This window comes from Rhododendron vialii, chromosome 4a (genome assembly GCF_030253575.1).
Source record: "Rhododendron vialii isolate Sample 1 chromosome 4a, ASM3025357v1".
NCBI classification, from domain to species: domain Eukaryota; kingdom Viridiplantae; phylum Streptophyta; class Magnoliopsida; order Ericales; family Ericaceae; genus Rhododendron; species Rhododendron vialii.
In genome coordinates, this window is record NC_080560.1 from 33,720,607 (window position 1) to 33,733,004 (window position 12,398).

General features: G+C 39.7%; 1 protein-coding gene across 4 annotated transcripts; it reads right to left on the reverse strand.

Annotated features, from left to right (window-relative positions):
- Positions 1 to 1,326: 1,326 nt before the first annotated feature.
- LOC131324824 (protein NRT1/ PTR FAMILY 8.1-like) lies at positions 1,327 to 9,570 on the reverse strand. Of its 4 annotated transcripts, XM_058356965.1 has the most exons (6): positions 9,326 to 9,566; positions 7,395 to 7,545; positions 6,875 to 7,092; positions 4,214 to 4,764; positions 2,478 to 3,314; positions 1,327 to 1,874 (listed from the first exon to the last, which is right to left on the reverse strand). In XM_058356965.1, exons 2-5 carry the CDS (start codon positions 7,498 to 7,500, stop codon positions 2,486 to 2,488), a joined length of 1,704 nt encoding a protein of 567 aa, XP_058212948.1. In that variant the 5' UTR covers positions 7,501 to 7,545; positions 9,326 to 9,566; the 3' UTR covers positions 1,327 to 1,874; positions 2,478 to 2,485. The 4 variants fall into 4 exon arrangements, with proteins under 4 accessions (XP_058212948.1, XP_058212947.1, XP_058212949.1 ...); XM_058356964.1 differs by lacking the exon at positions 1,327 to 1,874 and having other exon boundaries at positions 2,300 to 3,314; positions 9,326 to 9,570; XM_058356966.1 differs by lacking the exons at positions 1,327 to 1,874; positions 6,875 to 7,092 and having other exon boundaries at positions 2,300 to 3,314; positions 9,326 to 9,567.
- Positions 9,571 to 12,398: the final 2,828 nt, after the last annotated feature.

Here is a 12,398-nt window from a genome sequence, read left to right on the forward strand (position 1 = left end):
CATTTTTTGCTGTCCTAAAAATATTGTCACTGTTCGAAAGTAATGGACAAAAATTGAAGAGTTTACTCATTAGCCCTTCATTTTTGAAATTACAGACAGCATAGGACCAAGGAATGATGGTGGTTCGAAGGGTAAAAAGAGACGATAAAAGTATGACTAGTGCAATGATGATGTTCCTGCAATGATGATGTATGACTAGTGCAATGATGATGTTCCTGCAATGATGATGTTCCCTAAATAAGTTGGAATTCTTAAAAGGGATCAATAAATTGTGACAGAGGGTGTATTATAAAATAATGTTGAATATAGTTGCCGAGTAATTCAACATATTTGTTGGGTTTTATTGGAGGAATATTTTAAAGATGTGTTAGCCTCTCTTTTTTTTTTCGATCGGCAGAGAAAACAATTCATCAAGAGGATAGAACATTGCAAGAAATAAAATAAACCGCGCACTTGGCCATGGCTGGAATGAGGAGCACAGCCCAAACTATGTTGATGCCCATACTCATCCCTCCATTGGTCGAAGCCGCAACCCACAAGAACAAATAAAAAACCAGTTTGGCAAGGAGCTAATCTACCAATCTTGAAAAGCAGAAACCACAACAGCATCATGGAGTCCAAACTAATGCTTAGATCTGACCCAAAACAAGCCCAAGGAACTTCTGAAAAGCTAGACATGAAATCCGTTAGTATCTCAACAGCATCCACAGCCTTCATCAGCATCAGCAACTTCAGAATGTAGATCTGGAAACTGCAGCCAAGCCACCCCCACTTCGCCTTCAAAGCAGCAGACAAAGAGAGTGGCTAACCCAAGAGTTAAAAAAGAAGCAACAAAGCTGCAGAAACTTGGCAGCAGAACTAGGGCAGTTGCAACCATAGACTTGGACACTCCAAAACAGCAACACAGACTTGCTCTTGATAGAAACCCCTTTGAGGAGGCTTGTAGTAGCAACATATAACCACATGGAGAGGAGTTCATCACAAGGATCCAAAAACTCTTCAAGGTATAAACAATAGACATGAAAAACTCAACCCCAAGTTGCACCAGCCCACCAAAAACATAGCAAAGGAGAGACTGACCAGAACACAGAACAGAAACACAGACACTCACCACTAGACTCAGACACCAGACTCACATACCAAGCACAAGAAACAAAAGCAGACAACCCACTAACCACCCAAAAAGGGGAGACACATACACCCAAAGCCCACAAGTAGCACTCCCTAGCCCCAATCAGAAAACAGAACATAAACCCCCCAACTTCATTAACCTATTAGGGTTTTTTTTTTTTTTTTTTAAATGTTAACCAGACTTAACATAGTTTGGGAATAAAGTTAAAAAAGGTGCATTTTGTTTAATAAAGTAGTAAGAAAAATCCTAATAGGTTAATGAACCAAAAACAGCAAACCCCAAAACCCACCCCAGCACACAAACAAAACCCCTTGAAACCAAGTATTCCTTCAGGTCATAGCAAACTTTTGTCCATATTGCCACCTTAGTCTTGATGCTATCCACCAACACATCTTCCTCCCATTCTTTATTTCTGAAAACCCCTTGATTTCTTTCCAACCAAATGGACCAAAGAATAGCACAGAAACAGATTTTCCCAAACACCCTTCTTGACGTTACTGAACTTGCTGGAAAACCACTCACACATAACAAATACATGACGGGCGAACCCAATGTATTCCCCACCAATTAATGATCTTTGTCCAGACAGCCCAAGAAACATTACAATATAGCAGAAGATGAACTGCTGTTTCTAACTCTTGGCTGCAAAGTGAGCATGCTCCTCCAACCAGATCTTCTCTAGCTACTATAATGTTTCTCTGGATGAGTTCACTACCCGTAGCCAATCTCTCTTTTGTTGAGGCTGTTGCTAGTCAAAATAGATAAAACTGAGCTTTTGATTGGAGAATATAAACTATAAAGGATAAGTTTCCCTAAAAGAGCCATTTGGCTCTTCTCTTATGTCTTTATTAAAAAAAAACACATTTGTCAGTTTAGCACCAAACTTTTTGTAGATTATTGGTTTGTCTCAACGAAAGGAATCAGGAAAGTAAAAAAATTATGACCGAAACCCAAATTGTTTGGAGAAAATCCACAAAAAAGCCCAAAATAGTGGTAAGGTTATAGGAAGACATATTATGGCACCTCTTACTCAAATTGGCTGTCTTTGAATATTGGGCTTATGAATGGGAAAGAATAAGGGAAAATGACGGCCAAGGACGTGTTTCGAAACACGTCATTGGCCGTCATTTTCCCAAAGAATAAAAAGGAAAGACGGGAAGAATGAAATAGAAACTGAATATGTTTTTTCTTTCATTATACTGGGCTAGATTTAATTCAAAGAAAATATGTTAAATATTTACAAGCAGTTCAATCACCATGTAATCAATTTAAGCCATGAAACAAAAAAGCAGAAACATAACCAAACAAAAACAATCACCAACCAAACAACAGTTTTCATCCTTACCACCATCACTAGGCGGTTCCTTTGGCCTTCTTGTAAGTGTACCATTTGGAAATCCAAAGGTACACAAAGAAATTAATCACACTGAGAATAGCCAAAATCCAGTAAAAATAGTCAAGATGACCCTTATTCAAGTTATCCGGAATCCAACCGAGCTTCCCATTCCTTGTGGTCACATTCGTGACAACTGTAACGAGCAGAGTGCTCAAGTAATTCCCCAATGCTACAGCCGTAAGCGGGAGAGCTGAACACAAGCTCCTCATCGCATCAGGTGCCTGGTCATAGAAAAACTCCAGCTGCCCAATGAAAGTAAAAACCTCCGCACATCCAATGAGTAAGTACTGAGGGACTTGCCAAAATATGGACATGGGAATTTCCTCTACATCATAGTAGTTATGCCTTCGAACAAAGTTGAGGCGAACTACCTCTAACACACCTGCGGCAACCATTGAGAAAATGGAAATGACGAGGCCAATTCCCATGCGTTGAAGCTGAGTGAATCCGCATTCATGACCGGTATACTTTCTTGCGAATGGCATGATGAGTCTGTCATACACCGGGACCCAGAAGATGACGCTGAGGGTGTCAAAGAGGGAGAGGCACGCAGATGGAATTTTGAACCTTGGACCCATGTGCTGATCCATTGTGTTGCCTTGGAGAATAAACATGGTGTTCATTTGGTTGTAGACAGTGGAGAAGACGATTCCAGTTGCCCAAATGGGGAGTAACCGGATGACGGACTTGAGTTCTTCAACTTGGGTTACAGCGCAGAGTCGCCACGGGTTAGCAGCGCCCTTGACATGGTCAGATATGGTCTCCACCGCAGCCTTGTCAAAAAATCTGGAAATGGGTAGTTCTAATTAGAAATTATGGAAAAGCTGAAACACTGGAGACTCAAATTTTTGAAGTAAGCTTGGCAATCCCATTTAAGAACACAAGTTCCTATAAAACAAAGAAACCCTCATGTCCATTCTCGATATCAAATTGTGGTATCAGGATATGGAATGGCATCGGTCATACAGCTATATACTAACCAACAATGGACGCCATCGGCCGATCCATACTACAATAATAGTATTGGAGGTCCAGAATCCCATAAGAACTGATACTGTGATACATACAATCCGTAATGACCAATATTTAGAACCCTGATCTTGAGCAACTCTTAGCATTGAAGGCAGAAAGATACCTCTAGTCTTGCACAATTGTTATACTGAATTATGGGGCAGTGACATTTTTGCAATTTCAAGACTTCCACGTCATTCTATTCTGCAGGGATCCGCTAAAAATGGCATTACTCATTTTTGTGAGATGTAAAACCTAAAAAAAAGCACCCTTTAGACACATATCTATCTATAATGAACTTAAAGGAAATCTAGGAAGATGAGGATCCAATTTGGCATTCATAAATGAGATAATGAGATTGTAGACAACAAAAGGCAATTGCAATCTAATAAATCAAACCATGTTTTCCATTTAATCAATTCACAGATGATTGAGAACATTTTGGGAGCATTAAATACCCGGATGTGGACCCGAAACCTGTAAGATCCAAATATTAGATCTGTCTATAGTCTTAACCCTGCTAACATCCTTGCTTAACCGCACAGTATATAATAGAACCCGAAAGGTGCTCTCTAAAAGTTATTGAATACATAGAACCATAATTTGTGAGATGAATTATTGGAGTTGACATGGCACGTTTTCCATCATCAGCAATACCTACTAAACATACTTACCTCAACTTTCTTGTATGCTCAAGCTTGCGGCTTCCTTTTATGTTACATTCCTCATCAATAGTCTCATAAAGAAGCGACTTATCCTCGGGGACTTTTACATTTGATTTCCTCAAGGATGCAACCAACACCTGAAACATTCGTGTCAGGGCACTCCCACCCGGTTTTTGGAGCCGATACAATCGGCTACCAGAGAAGAAAAACACAACCGCAATCGCCATCGCAACTGCCGGGATACCAAACCCCCATCCCCATCCCACATTCATCTGTATCCAAACCAAAACTGAGGAAGCAATGAGCGCACCCACATTGATAGACATGTAGTACCAGTTGAAGTAGGAGCTCTTCTTCTTCTTCTCAGTTTCGTCGGTTTCATCAAATTGGTCTGCACCAAAGGATGAGACACAAGGTGTGATTCCACCTGTCCCAAGAGCAATTAAGTAGAGTGCGATGAAGCAGACAGCAGTTTGGGATGATGTAGGGTGGCAAACGTCGTTTTCGCATGATGGTTTCAGTCCTTTGACTGAAGCCGATAGAGTTAAGAGTGTCATCCCCTGCAACGCAACAAAGTTCATCAATTTTCAGAGCAGCATTAAGTTAGCTTACTGGAAATTTGTGTCGGTTTTCCCGGTTAGCATAGAATCGGCAATGTTCAGAATATAATTAGGAAACGTTTAAACAGTGACAGAGAAGTTGATAGTACTTCCAAACAGAAACTGAGAATGTTAAAAAGGCCCAAGATTTAATGACGGAACTGATTCTTATCTACAAGAAACCTAAATTTGGGTCAATACAACTAACTGTTTTGGTGTCCTGTGCTATGACATGGCGTGTTTCACGATGTTCAGGTGTGTTCCAGTGGAAACTCTAGAGTTGCATCATCTGACTAATTTTTCATTCCCGTCTTCTGCTGCTTCAACGGAAACGACAGGTAACTTATTTCCTTGCCTATTGGACAAGATGATACAGAGAGAAGATTGTGGATGTGAGTGGCGGGAAGAGTACCTGAGGTTGTCCCTTACGGCCCCTTTGGCAATGGAGGTGAGAAAAGAAAAGAGAGGGGAGTGGTCTCCCTTATTAGTGAGAAAAGAGAAGAAAGGGTTGTGATTTCTCACCCACCCATCCAAACAATCGTGAGAAATCAAACTCTCTCCACATCTCCGGCGACTTCAACTCCATTTCCGGCGACCTCAACTCCATCTCCGACCACCTGAAACTCTCTGTTTCTCTCTTCTCCGGTGACCAAACATCATTTATGGCAACTGGAACTTCATCTCCGGCGACTATAACCCCATCTCCGGCGACTGGTCCGAAATCAAAGTGTTCAAAACTCAGTTTTGATCACAGAAGTAGCTTCTTCTTGACGAGACGAAGACAACGGTGCAAGTACAACGACAATCCGACGAGAGGGTTGACCACACGTGTTGCCGGAAGTTGCGCGAGTGAGATCTACTCTCACCCACGCGCCTCACTCGCCTCACTATCTCCCTTTCTCACGGAATCTCGCCACTTTTGGTGAGAAACGGAACTGAGGTGTGAGGGGGTTCCCGTCTCCATCCTTCTCTCACCCTCTCTCACCTCCTAATCCTTCCAAATGAGGGAGAGAATCCCTTCTCCCTCCGTCCCCTTTCTTTTCTCTCGAAAATCCTCCTTCCAAACGAGCTGTTAGAGAGGGTACGCTCTGTATAGGTGTGTATGTGTATTCGATGTAATCCGTCTCGGTGTTGTGCATGAACCATCCTTATATGGAGGTCTCAAGGATGGACTGACCACAGGGATGGACTGGCTAGGGATTGTTGCTTACCGAGTATCAAGGGTGGTTGTAATAAACACGGTTGTGGTTGTGGTTGTGGTTATAATGAGGGTGGTTGCAGTAATGATGACGATAGTTGAGGCAGATGTCGGATGATGTAGGCGGCACCCCTCTCTCTCTATGGTTGGTCAAGGTGGAGCTCGCCTCATGTAGGAGAGCCTTGACAATCCCCTAGCCCTAGCCTCCAAGCCGCATACATCCTTAGGTCCCAAGCGAGGTACCCAGGCCCTGCTCCCGACCTGGGTATCAAGAGGAGTCTTTGAGAGTCGCCACGTTCATAAGAGCCTTAATTGTTGTATAGAGAGCGGACATGGCTGAGCATGTCATAGTGTCGTATTTTGGAGACTCCACAGAGGAGTTCCCAATATGAAGGTCCATGAAGTCTAGAGTGCTTGCACGGTATGAGGAGTCGTGAATCCGGAGGAGTTCGCTTGCCTTACCAGTGGGGTATTGGGCCCACCGGTAAGTGCCACGTGGCGATCCTCTTTTGGATACCCACAAAGATCATTTCTCCCAGAAGATGTGGAGTTAGCTCAAGGTCTTAAAATACTCTATTCCACCTTTAACCCAGAGTTTTTTGATCGTTTCACCCTCAGTCAAACTGAAAATTAGAGAGCCTTGGTTTCAAAAGGGTTCAATTCGCAGGGAAAAAGAAACCTCATAATAAGTCGATAAAATCTTGAGGCGGCTTGACTCACAGGCATTATATTGATTAAACTTATGGACAACTTGATTCACATATACACCAAATGGAAAAACATATTGCAGTCTGCAAAGCTTGATTTGAATTGATTTTTCTGAATATAAATCCAGGTTTAAAGCTTCCCAAAAAACTTGGAGGGACTACTTACAAACACACAGAGGATTGAGAAACTAGCAATTGTCCAATATCGACCCAAGTAGGAATCAGCTAGAAAAGCTCCAATCAAGGGTGTGATGGAGCAGGTTCCTGACCAATTTGTGATACTATTTGATGCAGCGACATTCCCCATGTTGAGACGTTTTTCAAGATAGTTCACCAGATTGGTGCACATACCATAATATGCCAAACTCTCAAAGCATTCATTTCCTGTGGAAACCATTTCATAGTCAAGTTCATTAGACAACAACATATTTCAGAAGTTGTGGGGAAGTTATTCGGGGGAAAATGACATTTCAACAATGAAGTAAATTTCCTGGTACATGCTCATTTGAAGAAAAAATATCGTGCATGCTAGGGAATTACTTTGAGGGGAAACTAATCTTAGTGGACAAACTAAAACCATGGGTCGCAAGTTCTTGTTAACTGAACAGTAAAAAACGAAAGTAAGCTAATGTTTTTGAGTGCTTTTCTTTCTTTCCCTGAAAAGTGAACAAGGCTTAAGACCTTACCAACAATAAAACGGCAAGCCTTCCAGTTTCCAGTTTCCTTCTTGTTGGCAGGGTTTTTATGGATATCCACCGTCCCATCATTTGTGATTTTTCCATCTTCCGCCATGGTAATTTGCAGCTACGCAATCTGCTAATATCTTCTAAAGTTTACCTGCAATACCCATGTCTCCATCCTTCAAATTCACAGTAAGAAAAAGGGTAAAACACAACTTTGTAAAGAAACTGTTGTGATAAATCTTACACTTTCTAACAGTACTTGATTGTGCTCAAGCTCTTAATTCAAGCTATGTCATTAGCTTGACGCGGAGATACCGAAGGTAGAAAATGCAGAATATTCTGATTCCCATTAGGAAATAAAATTGTCAAAATCATTTTCCTTTGAACTTCCAAGCGGCAACCTCAAAAGAGACTAACCTACCTACTTAAGCTCGCTTTTTCCTAAAGGGAGTAGTGGGAAATACGCCTACTAATATGAAACCTCTGCTAAGAAGTTTTAGATCCATCAAGGCTCATCTCACTAAGAAAGGTAAAGGAAAGAGTCCATTTTGCATTCCATTTGAAACTATTTGATGAAGATGCGCCCACTGCTAATACAGTCCCTTTTCTTACTCACTCAACGGTCATAGCTGCTATCCCAACAGTTCTAGCTTCCTTCTCTTCTAATGGTGTCACTGGCCACAAACTCGCGGGAATTACTTAAGGAGATTACCCTAGCACTCAAACTATAATGGGTACAAGATAATTTGAATAACTTTCAAAATACACAATAACATCCAACAGAATGGAATACCGCAAATTTGGGAAACGTTCATCTAAATACACATTTATGTACAGTTCTGCAAATTTTGACAGGAGCGACAGGACTCCTATCCAACCGCAGGAGATCGATCCAAAGGTCGCAGTTTTATCAGCTTTTATTGCGACCATGGGGGAATATCAAACGGAATTGCCTGAGGTACAAAGTAGAGAAGGAAAAGGACCAAACTTCTGAACCAGTTAGCGTTCAGACTTCGAGATTGAGGGCCGTGCATTACTGGTCAGTGCAGTCGACACGAGCATCGAGAAATCGAACTGGGTGTTACACTCAGGTTGTTCAGTCCACATGTGTGCAGACAGGAAGAGCTTCCTATAAGATAAATAACACACGTACCGGTATGCGCAACGGAAATAAGATCGAACTAACCTCTAGTCATTGTTATTTAAGTTGAACACCAAACTCACACACTCTAGATTTAGGTGTTCTCTAACCTAATTGCATGACTTGGATGCCTTGATTTGATGGAGATCATAGGCTTATATATATAGATCGATGCTAGGTTAGGGACCCTTTATCTCTCTTTAAGACCTTCTAGCTTCCTTCCATCAAAGAAAGTAATTAAACTAGTATCATGATGAAGTGGGGAAGCCAAGAACTTCTTGTAACCACCACAAAATCTATAATGAAAGTGGGCACTGTTAGTAATTTATTATTCACCATGTGGAGTAGGCCATTACATATTTGTTACACTATCCGGTTTACGAGGCATAAAACGGCGGGATTTTCAGGACGGCCAACAACACAACTAGCAAGATAGTTTGCAAAGGGACAGTCCGGTTTAGTATGTCAGACGAAAGGAGGGTGAGGCTCATAGATATCCATCAAGTTCCGGGATTGAGGAAGAATATGATTTCTCTCGGGATGCTGGATTCGAGGGGTTGCGGATTCTCGATGTGTGATGGAGTTCTGAACGTCACCAAGAGAGATGATCCGGGGTTGCAGGGGGAAGTGTTGGTCAACTGTACGGGCTGGAAGGGAGTGTTCTGACAGGAGGAGCTGCTGTCAAACATGGTTCCAACGGTAGAGGGAATAGACAGAGTGGACAGGAGCAAAACATGAATCTTGAAAACATAAACTTAAAGCTATCCAAAACATGTTAAGAAGTTGAGGAGACCTTGGCACTGGCTTCATTGAGATCTCTAACTGTTCAAAGCACTGCAATTCTGGCAAGCAGTTCCTGTTTTTGAACATCTCCTTCAGGTGGGGATTCCTCAGAATTGGGTTCTTTGGATTTGCACAGTGAGATTAGTGTGGGATTTGCATGCTTAATGGTGGGAGTACTGAAGGGGGTTTGAATGGTTTAGGGGCAAATCATCATTTCTGAGAGAGGGAGAGGCAGTAGAACTGTAGAAGTGTACCTTACTGGTTTTTGGAGCCTCTCATTCCTTGCACTTTAAATAGGGTCCCCTAGAGATTCTTATTTCACGTTTTTAAAAAATAAGCAGCTTATTTTTTATTTTTAAATTCAAAAATTAAAGTAAATAAAAAATAATTTTTTAATTTTTTTTGCATCGTATAAAAGATCTCATCGAAATCTTTCAAACAAAATTCATATTGCATATTTTTAAATTTCAATAAATCCATACTTTTTAAGTTTGAAATTGTTTTTTTAAAACATAAATTTTTTTTTTTTTTGGGATTCCGTTCCGGAACGCAAAATAAGTACTTATTTTTTAAGAAGACAATTTTAAGCTAAAAAACGATAAGCTTATTGAAATCTAAAAATATGCAATATGGATCTTGTTTGAAAGATCTCATTGAGATCTTTAATATGGTGCAAAAAAAATTAAAAGTTATTTTTCATTTACATTATTTTTGAGTTTGAAAATGTGAAATATGTACTTATTTTTTAAGAAGTGTTCTGAAACGGGCTCTAAGTCTCCATCCTAGTTGATTTAAATAATTAAGTTGGCATCTTCAAATTCAAATTGCTTAATTACTTATTGTCCCCTTTATTTATACATATTTTTCACTTTACCCCCTCCAACTATAAAACGGTACAACCTACCCCCTTTATCTTCCAATTCATAACATATTAGCCCTGCCGTTAGTTTTGATCGGTAAAGGGCCGTAAAAAAGGAAAAATAATAATAAATACACACTATAAAAATAGATATAGCCACATACCCCAAAATAAAACCCTAGTTCATCTCTTTCACCCACCAACCCACCCCCATATGTCATATGGGGAAACACCATTCTTCCCCCATAGTGAATATTTAATGTGAACTTTTGAGAAGCCATTAAAGGGCTCAACTGCCAGGCATGAAAACAAGGAAAAACATTTAGTGTTTCGGGGACCACAACCAAAAAAATAATCCGTTCAGCTAAAGAAGTCAACTGACTTATTTTTTTGTTTTTATTCAAAAAAAATTCGTATTTGTTAGTTTGTTTTCAATTTTTTGAAAATTATTGCATCATCATGACGAGAGAAATCTAAAAAGTATAAAATTATGATCGAAATCTATTTTTTTAATAAAGACGAAAAAATTAACTTATTAGCTTATTTTTGTCTTTATTCAAAAAAATTAGGTTTCGATCGTAATTTTACTTTTTAGATTTCTCTTGTCATGACCATGCAATAATCCCCAAAAAATTGACGAAAAATTAACAAATACGAAAAAAAAAATTGAATAAGGACAAAAAAATAAGCCCCTTGGCTTACCCAAACGGGGCCTTAGTGAATCTACTGCTACTTGACAAAAACATTATCAAACACAAAAAAACAAACAAAACACATGCATAGAAAACAAATGTACAATATTAACTACAGTTTCCTTGGGCCTACTAGTAATAAATGAAAAAAATGGTATAAATCCTCACAATCACAGCAACAACTTTCACATGCAAATGATTTAACAACCCTTTTAAAATACGAAATTCTATGTAGTGGACATTTTACAAATCATTTCACAAAGGTAAAGGTTCAAACCTTTTTCTGTTTCACTTTGCAAATGAAACAAATTAATCAGAGAGTAAGAAATGGCAGGATTTGATGCTCTGTCCACTGTTTGATAGCTTTAGGTGGCTTGTAGAAAAGCCATTTTTGGGTTCCAGACAAAGAGTACAGTGAGGAATATCTAGGAATGAGAGAATATTAAAATAGAGGTCTCACCTGCCATTCTAATTCCCGCCAAAAAAATTCTAGTACCCATTCCCCATTCCCACCAGACCAAGGGTACATTTGTAATCACACTAACTTCTATTAACAGAGTTTGGCTTATGGCCATTTCTAATAGATAAAGGGGGTAGGTTGTACCGTTTTATAGTTGGAGGGGGTAAAGTAAAAAATGTACTCCCCCCGTCCCTTATTTATAGTCCGGTATTTCATTTTAGGTTGTCCCTTAATAAGTGTCCATTTTGTAAAGTTAGTGAGTAAAAGTTGGTGAATTATCTATTTTGTCCTTAAAAGTAGATTCCATTTTAAAAATTAAGTAAGTAAAAGTGTAATGATGATGGGTAAGTAGGGAAAGTGGAGGAAAAAGTTGATGTAAAAGGTATAATGATGATGTCTTTTTAATAAGTTGGAATTACGAAGCAAAACACTTAAAAATGGACGAATGGAGTATATAGATAAAGGGGGCAATAAGTAATTAAGCCAATTCAAATAAACCCCAAACTATCCTTTCTTTATCCTAATTTTCTAAATATTTCTCTCTCTAAATCTTTCCTAATTTTTCTCAATTTTTCTCTCCTATCTTTCAAATCTTCCTCTTTCCTAATCTTCTCTCCCTTAAAATCTCAAAAGAAAAATAAGATTGGTAAAATACTCAGTGTTGTCGAAATCGTATGATACTCTATACGTATCGTACGATATGTATCGTATCGCATGGAAAACTATACGTATCTTTCAACGTCTCGTAAATGTACAGAAATCGTACGCTACGAGTGGAGTATCATACGATACGACGCGTATTGGGATACATATGTAAATCGTACGATGTTTAACCAACTTCAAACTTACCTTTTTATACCCAATTAAAGCTTTTAATAGAGACCAAACCCATTTATCCTCCCGAAAAAAGCCCTAGTCTCTACAGCGACAAAACTCCTTTCTGCGGCAGTGACCAAACTCCGATGAAATCGACGGCAAAACTCCAACTACTACTCTCCTCCGCTCTGGCCGTCAACTGAGAGGGATGGTTCTCGTCATCGGGTTACCTCTCAGTCGACTGCAAGGTCGGAGG

Coding starts and splice junctions, on each gene's coding strand:
- LOC131324824 (XM_058356965.1), bottom strand. CDS start 7,500: ATGGCGGAAGATGGAAAAATCACAAATGATGGGACGGTGGATATCCAT. Junction 7,093..7,394: donor GGCTTGCCGTTTTATTGTTG/GTAAGGTCTTAA, acceptor TGGTTTCCACAG/GAAATGAATGCTTTGAGAGT. Junction 3,315..4,213: donor GAGCATACAAGAAAGTTGAG/GTAAGTATGTTT, acceptor ACCCATTTCCAG/ATTTTTTGACAAGGCTGCGG.